Source organism: Rhinolophus sinicus, linkage group LG05 (genome assembly GCF_036562045.2).
Source record: "Rhinolophus sinicus isolate RSC01 linkage group LG05, ASM3656204v1, whole genome shotgun sequence".
In the NCBI taxonomy this organism is placed as follows: domain Eukaryota; kingdom Metazoa; phylum Chordata; class Mammalia; order Chiroptera; family Rhinolophidae; genus Rhinolophus; species Rhinolophus sinicus.
The window spans coordinates 76,293,025-76,312,551 of NC_133755.1; the positions used below are offsets into that span (position 1 = coordinate 76,293,025).

At 53.8% G+C, this 19,527-nt stretch overlaps 1 protein-coding gene across 5 annotated transcripts; it reads left to right on the top strand.

Moving 5' to 3' along the window:
* The first annotated feature begins 370 nt into the window (after positions 1 to 370).
* On the top strand, positions 371 to 19,430 carry CNNM3 (cyclin and CBS domain divalent metal cation transport mediator 3). Of its 5 annotated transcripts, XR_012496479.1 has the most exons (9): positions 374 to 2,042; positions 7,527 to 7,670; positions 8,478 to 8,627; positions 8,984 to 9,153; positions 9,263 to 9,359; positions 9,682 to 9,806; positions 10,169 to 10,307; positions 12,396 to 12,495; positions 12,896 to 15,170. XR_012496479.1 is itself a non-coding variant. In XM_074332556.1 (8 exons), the coding sequence occupies exons 1-8, from the start codon at positions 719 to 721 to the stop codon at positions 19,224 to 19,226; spliced, it is 2,274 nt and encodes a 757-aa protein (XP_074188657.1). In that variant the 5' UTR covers positions 373 to 718; the 3' UTR covers positions 19,227 to 19,430. The 5 variants fall into 5 exon arrangements, 4 of the variants coding, with proteins under 4 accessions (XP_074188659.1, XP_074188657.1, XP_074188658.1 ...); XM_074332556.1 differs by lacking the exons at positions 12,396 to 12,495; positions 12,896 to 15,170 and adding an exon at positions 19,102 to 19,430 and having other exon boundaries at positions 373 to 2,042; XM_074332557.1 differs by lacking the exons at positions 12,396 to 12,495; positions 12,896 to 15,170 and adding an exon at positions 18,910 to 19,430.
* Positions 19,431 to 19,527: the final 97 nt, after the last annotated feature.

Below are 19,527 nucleotides of genomic sequence, written 5' to 3' on the forward strand. Positions count from 1 at the left end.
GAGTTATAGGTCATTTCCCCAGGGAGCCTGGGACCAAGGAAGAAGTAGAACTGCAGTGACAGATGCAGGCATTCCTGACAAGAGTGGCTGGGATGGGACTGGGGTGTTAGGTCGCGTTGGACCTCAACATCCTTGTCGAGTCACACGCTTCGTTTTTCTCCTGGAAAATAACAACATGAAGTAGAGGCGAGGGTCCAAGGTTTCCTTATTTTCGCCCCAGGGCTGCGTCTCCGTCCCTGGACCCACAGCAGGGTCGGGCTCCATCAACATGCATCCTACGGAAGTTTAGCTTCCCGGGGCCCAGTCCCGGTTTTCCCTTCGGCCTTCCCCGCCTCCAGGTCGGTGGTTCCGGGGCCTTACCTCAGAAAGCCGCACGTCTCCCTCACCGAGACCTCCGCCTACCGCTGCCCGCCCCGCGTTCCAGCCAGCGATCTCCCAGAGCTGGAGCCGGCCAGTGCAGTGGGTGGCCACACCCCACCCGGAGCCCCCAGTCCACCCCGTGGGCTGTCAGCCCCGCCCCCGGCCGGCCCCGACCCGCGCCGTTTGTTTACGCCCAGGCGCAGCCTAGCCCGCCCCCTGGGCCCGCCCCCACGCGCCGCCCATTGGCAAACGGGGCACGAGGCCAGCGCTGATTAGTCGAAGGAGGCGCGAGTCTGGCGCCGATTGGCCGGAGGAGGCGGAGGTAGGCTGCGCAGAGGCTGAGAGGGGGCAGCGGGCGATGGCGGCGGCGGCGGGGCGGCTGGGCTGGCTGCTGGCTGCGCTCTGCCTGGGCCACGCCGCCGGGGAGGCGGCGCCGGGCCCGCGAGTGCTGGGCGTTTGCCTGGAGCAGGCCGGGGCCGCGGGCGCGGCGTGGGCGCGCGGAGCGGAGGTGCCGGCCGCGCAGGAGGCCACCTTCCGCCTGCGCCTCTTCGGTTCGGGCTTCGCCAACAGCTCCTGGTCCTGGGCGGCCCCCGAGGGGGCGGGTTGCCCCGAGGGCGGGCCGGCTGTGGTGCCTGGTGAGGCTACGGCCCCGACAGGCGAGTGGCGCGCGCTGTTGCGCCTGCGCGCCGAGGCTGAGCGCCCACAGTCGGCGCTGCTGGCGGTGCGCGGGGAGCCTGGCGGCACGGCTACCGGGGAGGCGGCGGCCCCCGCAGGCGAATGGCGCGCGCTGCTGCGCCTGCGCGCCGAGGCCGTGCGCGCGGAGCTGAGCGGTGAGACGGCCGAGGAGGCGGTGCCGCCCTGGGTGCTGGGCCTGGGGGCGGCGGGGCTGCTGGCGCTGGCGGCGCTGGCACGGGGCCTGCAGCTGAGCGCGCTGGCGCTGGCGCCGGCAGAGGTACAGGTGCTGCGCGAAAGCGGCTCGGAGGCGGAGCGCGCGGCGGCTCGGCGCCTGGAGCCGGCGCGGCGCTGGGCGAGCTGCGCCCTGGGCGCGCTGCTGCTGTTGGCCAGCCTGGCTCAGGCGGCGCTGGCGGTGCTGCTGTACCGCGCGGCCGGCCAGCGCGCCGTGCCCGCGGTGCTGGGCAGCGCGGGGCTCGCGTTCCTGGTGGCCGAGGTGCTGCCGGCCGCCGTAAGCGGGCGCTGGACGCTGGCTCTGGCTCCGCGCGCGCTGGCGCTCAGCCGCCTGGCAGTGCTGCTCACCCTGCCGGTGGCCTTGCCGGTCGGGCAGCTGCTGGAACTGGCGGCGCGGCCCGGGCGGCTGCGCGAGCGCGTGCTGGAGCTGGCGCGAGGTGGTGGCGACCCCTACAGCGACCTCAGCAAGGGCGTGCTACGGTGCCGGACGGTGGAAGACGTGCTCACGCCGCTTGAGGACTGCTTCATGCTGGACGCCCGCGCCGTGCTGGACTTCGGCGTCCTGGCCAGCATCATGCAGAGCGGCCACACGCGCATACCCGTTTACGAAGAGGAGCGCTCCAACATCGTGGACATGCTCTACCTGAAGGACTTGGCCTTTGTGGACCCCGAGGACTGCACCCCGCTCAGCACCATCACCCGCTTCTACAACCACCCGCTGCATTTCGTCTTCAACGACACCAAGCTGGACGCCGTCCTGGAGGAGTTCAAGCGAGGTAACGGCTGGGAACCGCGGGGGGCTCGAAAGCCTGTGCCCCGCACCCCTATAAAAGGGGTGGGAGGTTATGGAAGCCTCTGGAGAGCAATGAGACCTGTAAGTCCCCTTTTAAAGACGATGACGGCCTTACAGCTCTGAATGACCTTTTGAAATATTTAAAAGTTGTCCTTCAGAGAGTGACACAGTGCTAAAGACAGCAAAACCCCCCTTTTCCTGGTAGGCCCCAATTTGGGGAGGTATGTCCACTAGGCTCCAACCCCCAGGTCTTTCCCTCTTAGGGTCATTTTTGTGGGTTTTTGTAGCAGGTCTAAACTCTTGGATAGAAACTAAAAGAACGTAGAAAAGAGTGTAGTCCCCAGGTCCCTGGAAACTTACGTGCCCACACGTACAAGTGCACCTCACAAGTAGTGAGGGTTGGGAGTCCCAATCTGTTTGCTGGTGGAGGGTCTTGCCTTTCATTTCTAGAAAACGCAACAGCTGTGAAGCACAGTGAAATGAGGGTGCCTGTGGCGTTTTCAGGTCGTTATTGTTAAGGTTGCTGATGGGCTGCTGCTTCCTGAGTGCAGGAAAGAGTGATTCAAAAATACCTTGCTGCAGGTGTGGAGCAAACTGCCACTTGGATTTGGATTTAACCAAAAGCAACTTCATGGGTGCTAATTCAGTCTTCCCTTCAGCTGTCTTTTTTTTTTTTTTTTTAAACTTCCCCCTTTTCTAACCCTGAGTAAGGTCTCTCAAACGTTCTCTCTTAACTCCACATTTGCATCCTCACCTTTGACCTTGGTTTATCCGAGCAACTTTAAGGTTGCACTCTCCAAATGTGAAGGTGTGGTTTCCTGTGCAGTCTTCTCATGGCCAGGTGTGGGTGTGCTCCCAGAGCTCCTTGACCGCCAGCCATCTGTGCTTCTCAAATCCGAAGTCCTGCAGGGTGAGCACAGGGGACACCCCAGGATTCTGGGTGGCCTTGAGGCTGGAGGTTGCATAATGTGAGACCAGGAAGCAAGCAAAGCCCTTGAGCTTCCTAGCACCTATGAGGTGTCCTGGCTCCAGCCCCCCCCCCCCCAGGTGTTCTGTGAGTCCCTGACAGTTGGGGAGTCTGGGCCTTGTGACCATGTAAGTCCTTCATTAGCGCTGTGTATACCAGACACTAGTGGGCACTCACGTGCATCATTTCATTTCTCCTAGTGGCTTGCCTAAGGAAGATTGTCACCTGGCTACAGTACTTGAACTCCTGTGCCTCCGATTACCTGGGAGGCTGCTTAGGGGGCAGCTCTGAGCGCTCTGCTAGAGAATCTTTTGGGTGCGCCCCACTGTCTCCCTAGAAAGTGGCCATACAGCCCCTCTTTGGGGCGGGGAGTACTGGGTGGGGGCCTGACAGAGCCTCTTAGTGGTAAATACTCCCTGTGGGCCACTGTAGTGTTCTAGGCAGTGGCGTCCAGGGTGCTGGGCCTTCGAGTCAGCGAGGAAGGGTTCGTTCATCCCGCCGCCTCCCCGCTGGAGACCCTGGGAAGGTAGGACTTGACATCAGGATGACACCTGTGAGCAGAGCACAGTGGCGCCTAAGGGTGTTTCACGATCACTGACTGGTGTGGAGACCAGTGATTCAGGGGTGCAGAGGAGAGAGGCTGGCAGGGTGCACATGGGCCTGGAGAGGAGACCCAAGAGGGCGTTTGGAGGGGCGTGGGGAGGATTTTGTGGGTGGCCAAGGGGCTTGGGAGGAGCTGCGGATGAGGCAGAGCACACGCACGGAAGCGGGGGTGGTCCTGGATGGTGGAGTCTGCTCAGTGGCCCGAGGCAGAGTCCTAGCGGGCAGCTGATGGGAAATGTAAGTGAAGGACCCCAGTGGAGGTAGAAATGGCCCCTCAGCCACAGGAGGAGTGGGAAACCTGAGAGGCGCAGGTATGTCCAGGGGAGGGCGGCAGAGGAGAGCCAGTGGCTCGGAATGTCCTGGAATTGGGAAGAGATCTGTTTATCAGGAGAGGAGCCAGCCTCCTGTCGTCTGGATCCAGCGAGAAGGTATCTGTGTCCTTTGCAAGAGCAGATTGGGTGCCATGGCGTGGAGTGTTGGAGTAGGCGACCCATGAGAGGTGTGCCAGCTCACGGACGGGCCTCCTGTGGACTGTGGCTGCAGAGCACAAGCCAGAGGGTGGCTGGGATGGGAGGCCGGGTTTACGTAGGTTTGGCAGGGAAGGAGAGGCCAAGAAAGACGGCCTGAGGGATTGCCATGGTCTGAGCCACGCCTGTGCTAGGTGACACTCTTGGAACTCTGGAAAGCCAAGCAGGTTTCGTGTGGCCTCATGCCAACCCATAGCTGCCTTACTAACAACTACTGCTAATGGTCGCTACTGCTTCTACTAATTACTGCTGTTAACAGCTACCACTGACAGTAACTACTGCTAACAACTACTAACAACTGGAAGCTGCTGGGGTGACTTGCAACCTGCAGGTTGAGGGGTGCGCCTCTGAGCCCTTGCCTCGTCTCCTGTGGTGAGTGAGGGCCACTCTTGGGGCAGGATGGCCGCCTCTTCCCTGTGACACCTGGAGCTGTCTCTGCTGCTCATGCAGTGTGGTCCTTTGGCAGGTGTCACGTGTCCGAGTCCGAGTCCTTCTTAGCCTAATGCCCTTCTTCATTCTGCTTATGAACAAAGGGCTGATTGCAGCCTTCGTGGCCCCGAGGTTTTAGGACTTGGTTCCCGACCTACCTGCCCAGCGTGTGAGGAGTGGTGCCTCTCAGTTCCTGCAGCTGGAGTCCCTGGATGGATGGCGGTGGGATGAGCCATTTGCCCCATCCTGTGCTTCTGGAGAGCTTGCCCAGGGAGAGCCCGCAGGCCCGGGCTGGGGCCAGTGTCTGTGTCCGGTCAGCCAGCCAGGGGCCCCCATGCTTTCAGAGCATTTAACCTTATCAGATGAGAGATGAACGTAATTCCTGCCGCTGCCGTTTCTCACTGTTGCCTTCTGGATCCCTCAGACACTTCTGTCTTGAGATGAAATCACATGGCCACTATTTTAGGGGCAGGTCACTGAGAAACTTCTGCCTGTTTCATAAAGGTTTGAAGGCAAGAGAGAAGTGAGTGTTCCGCAGGTAACCCCTGCCAGAGTAACTAGCTTCCTGGAGGGAGGGAGCTGAAATGGGTCATCTGTGCTCGTAGATGGCCAGCGAGCGCCTGGGAGCCTGGGCTTTCATTCCACAATCTGAGAAGACTGCTGGCCAGAATTGTGTGTCATGCCTTGGCCTTCTTGACATTTGTTTCTTGGCAGGGCCGCCGTGGCCCTTGTAGAAACGGAGTCACTCCCAGCACAAATATGAAGGGGTGGAAAGCGTCTAGGAGTGCTGCGTTCCCCATTCAGTGCCCGGCTCAGCCGCAGTGGGCAGCTCCTTCTCCAGGGAACCTGGCCTTTTCCTTCAGAAAGGGGGACACAGTGTAATGTGGTCATTTTACTTTTCATTTCTGTCTGAGGATATCAGAGCATCCTCTAGAAGAAAAAGAAGGGTGCTTTCTTTCCTTTAGAAGGGCGCTGAGGAGAGAGTCTCCTGAGACCCGGTCTGTTTTCTCTAGTGAAAGCCAGTGGGGTGTGGCGTTTAGAATGGACTCAGGAGCCAGCTGCCTGGGTTCGAATCTGGGTTTGTACTTCGGTGGGTTACTGACCCTCCTCCCATGGCTGCATTTTGTCTTCACGCTGTAAAATGGGAATAATCATAATAATGTATGCCTTGGAGAGTTGTCAGAGGGCTCAGCGCACTACTGAGTGAGTGCAGCCCTCGGGGGTCCACACACCATAAGCACTATATACGTGTTACGGCTGCACACAGGCGGCGCCTCACAACCGATGGCATCTCAGATGTGATGGCGTGCAGTGAGTGTGCCTGCATATTCCTTACAGCCTCATCCTTTCTTGGCGTCTGGTTAGTAGTCTAACAATAATCATACAGTAATACCTTTGAGTCTGGACATTTGCATTCCACCCACCCAAGTATACCCAGTCTACTTGGTACAGGGGGAGGGATTGGCACGGATGCTGAAGGAATGGGTGCAGCGTGCCAATTAAAGTTTGAAGAGTGTTTATAAACTCAGTGCCTTGCGATTACGTACAGGGTGACTCAAACAAAGACGGGAACTCGACTCTTCTTTACCAAGGTTCTGGAAGCATGGACCTTACCCTCTTTCGCAGTCTGTTCTCACTGGGAACCATTGTGTGGTTGGCATGTGTCCTCGGGTCTGGCTCCGTGGCTCTGCATGGCCCAGTGGTCACCGTCACGCAAAAAGGTCACCATTCCGATCTGAGATGTGCTTTAGGTGGAAACACCAGACTTCAAAGACTTGGTACAAAAAAGTAAAACATCTATTATTAATATTTTTTTATTGATTGCATGTTGTGGTATTTTGGCTATATTGAGTTAATTACAATATATTATCAGTTTCACCTGGGCTTTTTTTTTTCTTCCGCCTGGCACCCCCCTCCCCCCGCCTTCAGTTCAAGCCGTTGTTTCTCAGTCTAGTTGTGTAGGACACAGCTCCCTGGCCCATGCTGTATTCAGTCTTGCCCTCCCCCCGCCCCCCCCGGCTGAGGAAGTCGGTCGCTCATGCTGGCTGCCGGCCACTCACGCTGGCCACCAGCTGCTCTTGGCAGCACACAGCGGTCCACGCCAACCTCTGGCTGCTCACGGCAGCCCAGCTCCAGGGAGAGCCGTTGTTCACAATCTTAGCTGTGGAAGGCGCTGCTCACTGGCCCATGTGGGAATCGAACCGGCGACCTCGGTGTTAGGAGCTCAGAGCTACAACCACCTGAGCCATTGGGCTGGTACTCCCTTTTTTTTTTTCCCTAATGTAGCTACTCAAAAAATTTAAATTATGTGTGTGGCTTGCATTGTGTTTCTTTTGGACAGTGTAAAGTTCTACAGATGAAGAGCAGTCACCTGAAGCAGAGTAAATGCCTGAAGTTCCCCGGCATTGTGCTTTTTGTTTTCAAGCTTATGTTTAAACAGACAGGAAGCCAACTGTGAGGGACAGGAGGGGGACGCTCGCACAGCTGCTCTTCCTCCCACATGGCTAGGGCTCTGACTGGTTAGTTACCATTTGTTTGCATCCCCTGGATGACCTCACAGACCTTGGCTTCCGGAAGAAAAGGGCAGCTTTCAGAATTGGGAAAACTGCCCTACGAGTCAGACTGGGGTGCCCCTCTCGGCTCCCCCACTTAGACGGTCCCGGGAAGCCTGTGCCCTGCGTCTGCAGTCTGTCTGATGCACCCTTGTCTGAGCCAGGTTCACAGCTTGAAGCCATGCAGGCCCAGGCCTCCCTGCAGCTCTGCTGCCTGCTGGTGGCCGTGTGAGGTGATCGCAGTGTCAGGGGTTTAGCTTCCTCGCCTTGGAGGGAGGCCAGTGCCTGGCACCTCGTAGGAGCACAGTGTCCGTGTCTGTCGGTGGCCTTGCACCAGGTGGGACCAAGAAACATGGGTCCTGCTGTAGCAGGTGCGTTTCCTCCCCCAGGGAAGTCCCACCTGGCCATCGTGCAGAAGGTGAACAACGAGGGTGAAGGTGACCCCTTCTACGAGGTCCTGGGCCTGGTCACCCTGGAGGACGTCATTGAGGAGATCATCAAGTCCGAGATCCTGGACGAGTCTGAGCACTACCGTAAGTCTTGCCTCCCATTAGTTTTCTGGCCAGAGATGTGCTTTCGGGGCAGTGGGTCTCAGGTTGGCGCTGTTGCCCCCTGCGGGAGGGCCCACTCCGGTGCCTGCTACGGAGCTGTGGTGGCCCGTCCAGCGGCGGCCTTGCCGTTCCAGTGCCTGCATGGGGCTCTGCCCTGAACGGCCTTTCCCAGTCTCTCCTCACTCCTTTTACTTCTCAGGTGCGTTTGTGCATTACTGAAGTGTTCCCTCAAAGAACCTGCTCTTCACCACTGACAGGGTCTTCCCAGGACATGGTCCTGGCCCGTGGGTGTGTCTTAGAAGTGTCTGTCTCTTAAGGTTGTGGCAGGGTGGACGCAGATCCCATGCTTGAAGGCTGGGGCGTCACGTGGCACGTAGGACATTGGGCTGCACCCCTGTGTGCTGTCAGGTGAACTGCTTTGCCCACCCGTGTGTCCCACAGTGCGGCAGCTTTAGTTTTCGCTGCTGCCGTGTGGCGTCAACGGCCCCCAGTGTGCGTGCTTCCCAGTGAGTGGTCTCCTAGTGACCAAGGGTGCCTGTCACTTTGCTGCAGCTCCCATGTCATGTTAGCATTACCTTCTCCCAGCTCCAAGGAGAGGCCTGTACTCCTCGGGGTGTAGCTAGAATGTGGGCCACTGCCCGGCCTGGGCTCCAGCGTTACTGTGTGAGCAGTGCCACGGGTGTGGTCTCCAGGGCTGTGGAGGGGGTGCAGGCAACGTGCTCCTGGTTCGGTCGCGTTGCCGGGAGGGCTGCAGGTGCCTGAGCTGGCCTCTGCTCGCCCACGGCCCAGGAGACAGCGCGGCAAGGAGGCGGCCCACGGGTCTGAGCGCCCCCGTCAGGCGGAAGGAGGACTTCTCCTTGTTCAAGGTGTCCGACGAGGAGGAGAAAGTGAAGATCTCGCCCCAGCTGCTCTTGGCCACCCAGCGCTTCCTTTCTCGAGGTGAGGGTGGAGATGGGCCGTGGCTCTGCTCCCTTTGCTCCCCGTGCATGGGTCAGAGTGCGCAGGGCAGACACCGACAGCTCCCGTTCCCAGTGGGCAGGGGTGTCAGGAGACCCCATGCTTCTCCCTGCAGCCCTGCAGCAGTGACACTCAGGGCCCTGAGGGGGCCAGGCTGGTGTCACCTGTGTGCGCCTCGGCCGGTGGTGCATGGGGCTGCATCCAAGTGGTTCGTGTTGGGGCGGGGCCTCGGCTCCCAGGCCCACTGGCAGCACTAGTTGGATGGACAGCGGGCGTCGGGAGGTGACACAGGTCACCTGGGCCTGGCGGACACCATCCCTTTTGTCCGCCGTGGGCAGAGGTGGACGTGTTCAGCCCCCTGCGAGTGTCGGAGAAGGTCCTGCTGCACCTGCTAAGGCACCCCAGTGTCAACCAGGAGGTGAGGTTCGATGAGAGCGACCGCCTGGCAGCACACCATTACCTGTACCAGCGCAGCCGGCCGGCGGACTACTTCACCCTCATCCTGCAGGTAAGTGGCAGCCTGGCAGGGACAGCCCCGCAGTGTGGGGGCGCCGCTCTGTGTGCCCCCAGCAGCCAGGTAATCCACGTGTCTCGGTCTCCCTTCCTTTACTTCCCAGGGCAGGGTTGAGGTGGAGATTGGGAAGGAGGGCCTCAGGTTCGAGAACGGGGCCTTCACCTATTATGGCGTGTCTGCCCTGACACTGCCGTCCTCAGGTAAGCGGCAGCCCCTCCTGGGCCCAGGGTCCTGGCGTCCCTTCCTCCAGTGCCATGCGTCCTACGGGGTGGGCGGCTCGGGCCTGCTTGCTTTTCCCTCTCTGGGCTGTGCAGGGGGCCCGGGCAGCAGCCTCTCAGGGCTCGTCTTTGCTGCTCACCCCCAGCCCTGTAGAACCTGTCCCCGGAGGAAGTGTGTCTGCCAGCTCTCCAAAGTTCCTGGCCACTGGCCCTTTCCAGGGTGGTTTGTGGGATGCGTCTCAGAGGCCGTGCGTTGGCCCTGCTCCCAGTACGGCCTCCCCATCACTGGGTGTCCTTTCGCTAGTTCACCAGTCCCCAGTGTCCTCGCTGCAGTCCCTCCTGCAGCCGGAACCAGCCGACAGCACCCGCTCGTCCGCGTATTGTCCCGACTACACTGTGAGGGCCCTTTCCGACCTGCAGTTCATCAAGGTAAGGTGATTGTTGGGTCCCCCAGGGGCTGGATCCCCTGGGCGCAGTTTGTGTGGATCGAGAGTAGAGTCCGCTGGAGTCTGAGACTTCCGTCAGTGCAAACCGTGAACTCGCTCTGCAGAAACATGGCCTTGGCTCCCCAGAGGCCCCTCTGACGCCGTGGTCTGGTCCCGTCTCAGGGTCTAGGCACCCGGCTTATTTCTGAGATCCTAGAAACACTTTGCTTGGTCCTCGTCACTGTCCTCAGCCAGCTTGCGGTTGTCACTTTCTGCTCATCCTGCCGAGTGTGACATCCCCCCCTGGTTCAGGTGCTCATGGCAGGAGGGGTGCTGTGACCTTGTGCCTCACCATCTGTCCTCCAGGTCACACGGCTGCAATACCTCAACGCACTCCTGGCCACACGGGCCCAGAACCTGCCACCGTCCCCTGAGAACTCGGACCTCCAGGTCATCCCAGGGAGCCAGACCAGGCTCCTCGGTGACAGGATGGCCGCGGCAGCAGGTGAGCGCCATGTGGCCATATCCCGCTGTGTCGATCCAGAGGTCACTTGCCCTTCGCGGTCCCTGCCACTGGCATCACAGACGTGTCTGTCTGCCTCACGTTCTATCCTTCCCATCCTGCCACTCTTCTTTATGCTGGTTTTAATAGCTCGGATGGTACTGAGCTATAAACCAGCGGGCACTTGAGTTCCTGAAGCTCTGCGTTTCCTCTCCAGGGCTGTTAGGGAGGGTGGCTCAATTAGAGAGCAGGTGCCAAATGGGAATAAGTTCAAACATTCTATTGGCCATTTAGGATGGGGTCAGATCCCCTGGAAAGTGAAGGTTTGGGGTCACCAGTGGACCTGGCTCAGAAGGCGGGTGGCCATGGACACATCCCAGCTAGAAAGGACACATGCGGAGGCGTGTGATCAGGTCACGCGTGTATTGAAAGCGTGTTCCTCACTCAGGGTCCCACTGTATGCAGGAACAGCACATGGGAAGACAGACTCTGTGATGCGGGGTGGCAAACTCCCCGCTCGCAGGGCAAGGGGGGGATCAGAGGACTGAAGACTGGGCTTCGGGGAGCAGTGGTCAGCGTCTCAGAGCTTGCTCGTCCTTGTGATTCAAGGAAGTTCTTCTCTGTGGTGGAGCTCCTGGGGGGGCTCGGGGATACCCCAGGGCTTGGCAGTCCCACAGGGCCTGGCTCACCCCCTGCAGCGGGGACACCGAGCTCCTAGTGACGCTTCCTCTGCCTGGCCCTGTGCTGCCGCGTTCCTTGTCCTGACTCTTAAGGACCCTTCCCTGAGGTTGGAGAGGGGGTAGTCACGCCGTTTTCCATGGGAGGGATCGGAGGCAGACGGGCTCGGCACCCTCGCCCGGGGCCTGTGCATGCCCTTGGCCGTTGGCTGTGGGGACTCACGGGGACAGCTCTGCTGGCTCAGACCCACGCTGTAGGAGACAGGTACTTTGTGAGAGGTGACACAGAGAACCCCCCGCAGGGCCACACTGGTGGATCAGCCCCATTACCCCTTCTCTGGGTGTTGGGAAAGGGCGTCCCGGGTGGGGTGCACTGCGTCAGTGCCTGCCACCCCTTCTGAGTGAACGAACATCCACGCCACTTTCCAGGCCGGTTGCACTCCTGTGTCCCACTGTGGTGGGCTTTGATTCTGCGACGTGCCTCTGACACAGAGGTTCACCTCCACACTAGACTTTATTTTTATGGGAGCCTTTTGTTTTGTTTTCTTCCATGGGAGTCTTTCCTGGCTCCGTCAGCTACCCAGACGGCACGTGTCATGCTCAAGAGACAGGATTAAATCTGAGAACAATGGTGTTCTCTTCGTTTCTTCTCGGACCACATCCTGGTTCTTAAAACTCCTCTTTTGGCTTCAGCTGCTCGCTGGACAGTCAGTTCTCTAAGGAGAAATTCATGGTGGCTCTGTGAGCCACTCCCCTTTGTAACGATTCTGTCGCCATAATGTGGGTGATTTTCCCCTAAACACAACCTGATGTTTGCCCCCGTGAGACTCTCCTGCTGTCTTTTGACTCCTGCCTCTGTTTGCTGCAGTTTCTCTGTGGGTCTTAGTGGGCACACATGTGGAGTGTCACTGGGGGGCACTGCTTCACTAGTGCAGGTCACAGCCACTCCTGGCGGCCTGGGCGCCGGAATGGCGCAGGAGGCACGATGGTTTTTAACTGCCTACAGCAGGGTCAGCCAAGTGGACAGAGGGTTCTTGTAAATAAAGTTTTACTGGGACCCGCCCGTTTGTTGATGGATTATACGTGGCTGCCTTTCAGCGCCAACAGTGGAGTTGAGGCATTGTCACAGCCTGCAAAACCAAAACATACAGGCTCTTTACACAAACGGTTTCTGACCCCTGGCTGCCATTTCAGACTTGCAGCAACTGCTCCGCGTCATGTTCCCGGGCTGGGTTTCTGAGGGAAGCCCACTGGCGGCTCCATGCTCTCTGTCCCTCCTGTTCCGAGCAGCAGGTGTCCGTGTGCCACTGTCCTGGCTCCCTGCCCAGCAAGCGTCTGGCGGGCGGAGGCACTGCCAGTTCAGCTCAACACCCTGTCTCCCCCATCTGTCTCTGTCTCTCTCTGCTCTCTCCAGCCTTCCCAGTAGACCTTTCCCTCTTTGGCACATTTGGAAACTACAGTTGATAATTGACTGTGGACTAGTGAGCGTTTTTTGTTTTAAGAAAACACCCAAGGTAAATATTTTCTCTTTCGCCTTGCTTTCCTTTCCCGGCCCTTTAGAACTGCTCCCCTAGCCTGGGAGGCGTTTCTCCATGGGGTGTGTGGGCCCTTCCTGTCTCTTTTTGCTACTTTTCATTTCATTTTTCTGGAAGACAGGAGGATTCATGAAATACCTGCCCAGCCTTGGACGCTAAAGCTCCCTTCCAGGGCAGGTGCCCCTTGCCCAGTGCAGTGGCTTCGGCCTCCTGGGAGCAGAATCCTCGCCTCCTATGAAGGCGTTGTCAGGCTGACCATCTTCCTGCAGGCACTCCCGGCTCTGCCTCCACACCTCCTGGGGCTCCTCTGCCTGCCCTGCCCCTGCCTGTCCTAAAGAGGCAGCTCTGATATTAATTCTCCTTCCCCTCCCTCCTCTAGGGTCCAACCACAGCAGACCTGGCCTCCCAGCGGAGGAGAGCCCTGGGCGAAACCCAGGAGTTTAACTGCTTGCCAGGCAGCCCCGGGTCTGGGGACTAGACCAGCTCGTGGGGAACGGAGAGAGCCCAGTCGAGGAGTAGCTTCCTGCCAGCCTGTCCTGTTCCCTCCAGGCCATGTTTTAGATGGCCCTTTGAGTCGTGGGGCCTGGGCTGTCCTCGGAACCAGACGTCAGTGCCAGAAGCCTTCAGCAGGTCCTGCCTCTAGGATATGGGGGTCAGCCGTGCACTGGCCTGCTTCTGAAGAGTGAAGGGACCATGGCCATGTCCAGTCCCCAGGTCCAGGCTTTTCCTTGGGACAGTGCAGTGTCTGTATCTCCTCGGGCCCAGCTGCGATGTGAGTGCACGATGACTGCCTGTGTGTGGCCGTGACCTGTACTCTCTGTGTCTAATCTGCCAGCCTGCTGCTGCGGCAGCACTTCTGAGCAAACCGAGAGCACACCCATGGCCTTGGCCACAGTGAACCTTGTGGCGTCCCTGACAATGGCCTGTTTCCTGTTTCTAAGCACGCCGCAGCCTGTCCCATGTGCCAAACCTGGAAGCACGACACCCCCAAGTCTGTGCCACTAGTCCTGCTCCCTCCTGTGGAGGCGGCTTTTCTGACTTCTCCCAGAACTCTAAGCGAGCCGGCTGGCTCCCTGGGGACTAGGAGGTCCCTTCCTATTGCGCCTCTACCGGCCCTGCTTAGTTGTCACTTTGTGTTTTAACGAGGTCATGTGTGGGATGAAGGGCTCTTTCTGCTGCACCTAAACCTTTGTCGTTGGATCCCAGGGAGATCTATGTCACACCTTCTCCTGTGCCTCCATGACATGCACGGAGAGCACGAGGGAGGGAAGGGCTGTAAGGACCAGGTGGATCACCATCACCTTTCTTTTAAAAACATGACATCAGAGTTTTTCTTTCTCTGAAACATTTTAAGCTCTGCCTTTTTCCTGTCCCTCACTCGGGAGTTTAGAGAAGTGAGAACAAGAAAGAATTCTTTTTCTTCTGGTTTACCTCTAATTACTCTCCACTATTCAGCTGTATAGAAGCTGGGGCCTCACAGGGACCTGGGATCTTAGGTTAGATACAGAAGGAGGATTTCTGGAACCTTCCTCAAAGGAATCTGGGTCCTTATGTGTGACCAGCAGGAATGCAGGCCAAACAACAGTGGCCTGCTCGCTGAGTTCTCAAGGGGTTCTCTCCAAGAGCAAAATCCTAGGTGGGACACAGACAGATCTGCGAATGACGTCATTTTGTTACGATGTTGGGGAGCTGCGGGGGGAACTTGACTCTGTCACATCAGTCACATGTGGTAACATTGGTTCCGTTATACATCATTTTGCTTAAAGTCGCAGGACCTGTTGATGCTAAGTGAGGACTGACTACTAGAGAGTCATCTCCAGAGCAGTGGTTCTTCACCTTGGCTGCACAGAGACTCACCTGGCAAATGAAACATACCAGGCCCACCCCGGGGAGGGGCTAATCAGTCAGTCTGAGCATCAGGATTTCTGTTTTTGAAGTAATTTTAGATTCACAGAGAGTTCCAGCTTCCCCTAAAGTTAACATCTTACATCACCTTGGTGCCTTTGTCAAAACTAAAAGGTTAAAATTGGTATGAAACTGAACTCAATTATACTTCGTTTGGCTTTTACCAGTTTTTCCAATGTTCTTTTCAGTTGCAGGATCCAGTCCAGGAGACCAAGTTGCATTTTGAGCTATTCCTTTTTTCGTAACTTTTTATTTTGAAATACAGATTCATAGGAAGTTGCAAAGTTAGAGGTACCCGTCACCCTCTTTTCCTCAATGGTTACGTCTTACATAGTCCTAATACCGTATCAGCCAGGAGTCGGATGGGGGCACTGCGGATGTAGTTCTGTATCATCTCGCTTTGGGTGACCACCACCATAGTTGCAACACAGGACTGTCCCACCCCACCAGGATCTCCCTCCCAACCACCCCTCCGGCTGCCATCCTGAACCACTAATCTATCTAGTCGTCATCTCTATGATTTTGTCATTTCGAGAACATTGTATAAATGGGATCATACAGTGTGTACCCACTTGGAATTGGCTCTTCTCAGCGTAACGCTCTGGAGATGCATCCAGATCGTTGCATGTTGACCATCATCCCTTTTTGATGGCTGCGTGATACCTATGGTGTGCTCATTGTCCCGGTTAACGATATCTGGATGGTTTCCAGTTTTTGGCTATCCCAAATAAAGCTGCTATGAACACTCATTATAGGTTTTTGTGTAAACATTGATTTTCTTTTCTCTGAGGTAAATGTCCAGTAGTGCAGTTGCTAGGTCATATGGTCATTGCATGTTTAGTTTTTTTAAAGAAACTGCCAAGCTTCTTCATAGTGGCTGCACCATTTTACATTCCCACCAGCAACGTACGAATGATCCAGCTTCTCCGAATCCGGGCCAGCTTTTGGTATTGTTACTGTTTTTTATTTCAGCCATTCTGGTAGGTGCTGAGACATCTCATGATTTTCATTTGTGTTAGCATAATGGCTAATGCTTGTATTTTTATGTACTTATTTTACTTCGTGAAATATCCATGTTTTTTGCCAATTTTCTGATTGTTTGGTTTTTTTTTACTGTTGAGTTTTGAAAGTTACATATTTTAAATACTAGTCCTCTGTCAGGTTTTCGGTTTATATTTTCTCCCAGTCTAGCTTTTTTTTTTCATCCTCTTACCAGGATATTTTACAGAACAAAAATTTTTAATTTTGATAAAGTCCAGTTTACTTATTTCTTTTATGGATTGTGCTTTTGGTGTCATGTCTAAGAATTCTTTACCTAGTGTTAGATCCCAAAGATTTTTTTGTAAAATTTTTATAGTTGTATGTTTTATATTTAATTCTGTGATCCATTTTGAGTTCATTTTTGTATAAGGTGTGACACTTAGGCCAAGGTTAAGGTTAAAATTTACATCTTAACTATATACGAATGAGGTTGTCTTTTTATATGTTGGTGGGCAATTCATGTTTTCTCTTCTGGGAAATGCCTGTTCATGTCTTTTGTCATTTTTTTCCATTGAGTTTATCTTTTTCTTATTTATCCATAAAAGTTCATTATATATCCTGGATTCTAATCATTTGTAGGATAAATGTGTTGCAGAAAGTTCTCTGTTGTGTAGCTTATCATTCTCCATATTGTGTCTTTTGATAGTCACTCTAAATTTTTCTGCAGTCAGACTTACCAAATAATTTATGGTTTTTTGTGTCTTAGTGAATTTTCTATCCTATGGTCATAAAATAGTCCCCTACATTATCTATCTGCACGCGTATTGAAGTACACTGGGAACTGATGTGTGCGCTACTCCATCCCCTTTATTTCTCCCCAGATGGATAAGCAAGTGTCTGAGCAGCACATCTTTCCCCACTGTTCTGCGGTGTCCTCTCATAAAGCAAATGTTCACACACGTGTATTGATTGTGCAACTTGATTTGTTTATTGTTTCTAATAGTCTTTTGGTGGAGTCTTTAGGCCTTTTGCATACATGCTATCATATCTGCAAGTAGTGACAGTTTTACTACTTCATTCCCAATGTGGATGCCTTTGCTCTCTCTTGCCTGATCTGGCCAGGATTCCCAGGACTGTGTTGAATAGGAGTGGGGAACACCTTTGTTTTGTTCCTGATCTTAGAGGAAAAGCTTTCAGTTTTTATTGAGTATGATGTTAGCTAAGGGTTTGTCAAAAGTGGCCTTTATCATGTTGAGGTAGTTTTCCTTCTACACCCGTTTTATTGTTTAATCATAAATGGGTGTGTATCTTGTCAAGTGCTTTTTCTGCATCTATTGAGATGATCATAATATTTTTATCCTTTATTTTCATACGGTGTATCACATTGATTTCCATGTTGAAACATCCTTCCATCCCTGGAATAAACCCCTTGATGATGATGTATTCTTTTTAATGTATTATTTGATTTTTTAGTATTTTCAGAGTTTTTGCGTCTATGTTCATGAGAGATATTGACCTGTAATTTTCTTTTTTTTGTATTGTTCTCACCTGGTTTTGGTATCAGGGTAACATTGCCTTGTAAAATGAGTTAGGAAGTATTCCTCCAATTTTTTTGAAGACTTTGAGGAGTGGTAGTAAATCTTTTCAACATTTTTGGTAATGTGGGTTTTGTGGTGGTAAACTCCCTCAGCTTCTGTATGTCTGAAAAAGCCTTTATTTTTCCTTGATATCTAAAGGATAGCTTTGCTGGATGTATTCTTGGCTGCTGGTTTCTCTCAATATTTTAAATATTCATTCCGCTCTCTCCTGGCTTGTAAGGTTTCTGCTGAAAAATCCAATAATCTAATGGGATTTCCTTTGTAGGTTACAGCCTTTTCGCCCCCTGGCTCCCTTTAGAATTGTCATTAACTTTTGACAGTTTTAATATACTGTGTCTTGGAGAAGGTCTCTTTGCACTGAGATTATCAGGTGTTCTGTTAGTTTCTTGAATTTGAGGGGCCAGTTCTTTCCATAGGTTTGGGAAATTCTTGTTACTTGAATAGGCTCTGTTCCCTTCGCCCCTCTCTTCTGTCTTCTGGTATACCTGTTAATATCATGCTTGTTGCTCTTTCTAACGGAGTCAGATAGTTCTCGTAGAATTTTTTCATTTTTTTAAACTTTGAGTTCTCTCCCCACCAGAGTCATTCCTAGATTTCTATCTTTGAGCTCTCTAGGTCTCTCTTCCAACTTGTCTGCTGTTTTCCATGCTCTCTAATTAATTCTTCATCTCATTTATTGAGTTCTTCAGATTCAGAATTTAGTTGCTTTTTTATAGTTTGTCTCTTTTGTGAGGTACTTTTATTTGTTGATTTTATTCCTGAGCTTGTTGAACTGCCTTTTTGAGTTTTATCTCACTGAGTTTTTTCATAACCACAATCTTGATTTCTCTGTCATTTACATCAGTCTTTGAGTTTGGTTTCTGGTCTTTTCCTTTTCTCTCTGAGCTACTTTGTTATCTTGGTTATTCATGGTGCTTGATGGATTGTTTCTCTGACTGGGCATTTGAGGTAGTAAACTTTTTTAGGCACTGTTTGGTTCTTAACAATTGACCAGGTTGATTAAGTCTTTTATTTTCCAGCAGATGGTGCTATAATGCAAGTTTTTGTTTTACCTGCTCTACTGCTGCCTCTGGGATCTGTGTTGGCTTTGGTCAGAGAAAATGCCCCTTATTCCCCAAGGAGGTTAGCATCCCATGCCAGGCTCACCTCAGTGTCGGGGTTCCATCCTGTGGGAGATGGCAGGTGACGGGGCTCCAGAACTGTGAGTTCCCAACACTGTCTCCTTGTAACCAGAAGCTGTTAGCCATGCTGTGCTATCCCAGATGTCTCTGCTGGGTTCCACCGTGATGGGTGGGCAGGGGGATGAGTTCTCAAGTCTGCAGCTTTGCCTTCTTGCTGACAGTGGTGGCCACTAGTCTGTTGCTGCATACCACTGTATCACATCACAGCCTGGTTTGGCTGCAGTTGGAACCTACTCCTCAGGAATGTTGCTTCTGCCCATCCACCCTCTGGGCTGCTGTGTGAGGGGTGCAGCATGACTCCTTCCCCACTACCGTATCAGCTGGGGCTGCAGCAGGCAAAGGGAAGCAGCTGTGCCTTCTCATCAGTAATGGTGGCCAGGCGTCTGGCTGCCACACCTCTGCCACCTCTCCACCCGTCACCAGGTGTAGCTGCAATAGGCCCTGGCCCCTCTGGGCCTCTGGGCTGCTGTGGGTGGGATGCACCCCGACTCCTTCCCTGGTGTCACACCAGCCTGTGTGCCCCCCCCCCCGTCTCCGTCCTTCTCCTGTCCTGCCTACCCCGCTCGCACTGACCCGCCCACCTTTACATGTCTCAATGCACAGATCTCAGATGTGTTTGTTGAGCAGGGAATCCTGTTTGAATTAGTTGTCCAACTTGTAACTTCAAGGGGAGAAACCAAGGACTGTCCTTGTTCCGCAATGATGCTGACATCGCTCCTTTTTTTCAGCCTACAGATGTCCAGTTGCTCCAGCACCATTTGTCTTTCCTCCATTGACTTAACTTTTGAACCCGTAAAAAATCAGTTGCACATATTTGTATGTATTTCCAGGTTGTACTGTCCCATTGATCCATGTCCCTCCATCGATGCCACTGTCATACTACTGCATACAGGCACTCCTCGTTTTATTGTGCTTCACAGGGGTTGCATGGCTTACAGATGGAAGGCAAAACCCTCCACCAGCAAAAAGATTACAGCTTGCTTTATCACCATGGTCTGGAACCAAAACCACAACGTCTCTGAGGTCTGCTTGTAATAAGGTTTGAAATCAGGCAGACTCATTCCTCCATTTATCCTTTTTCAAAATTGTCTTAGCTATAAATTTAAAACTACTATTTTATCTACATCCTCAAAAAATCTTGCTGGGATTTTAGCAAGCACTGCATTAAACTTGTATATCCATTCGGGAAGAACTGACATGTTGACTATGTTGTATCTTCTAATCCATGAACACAGTAAGTCTTGCTTGATCTCATTCTTGTTTGATTTCATTCATCAGCATTTTGTAGTTTTCGGCATACGAGTCCTTACATACTTTGTTAGATTTACATCTAAGTATTTCATTTT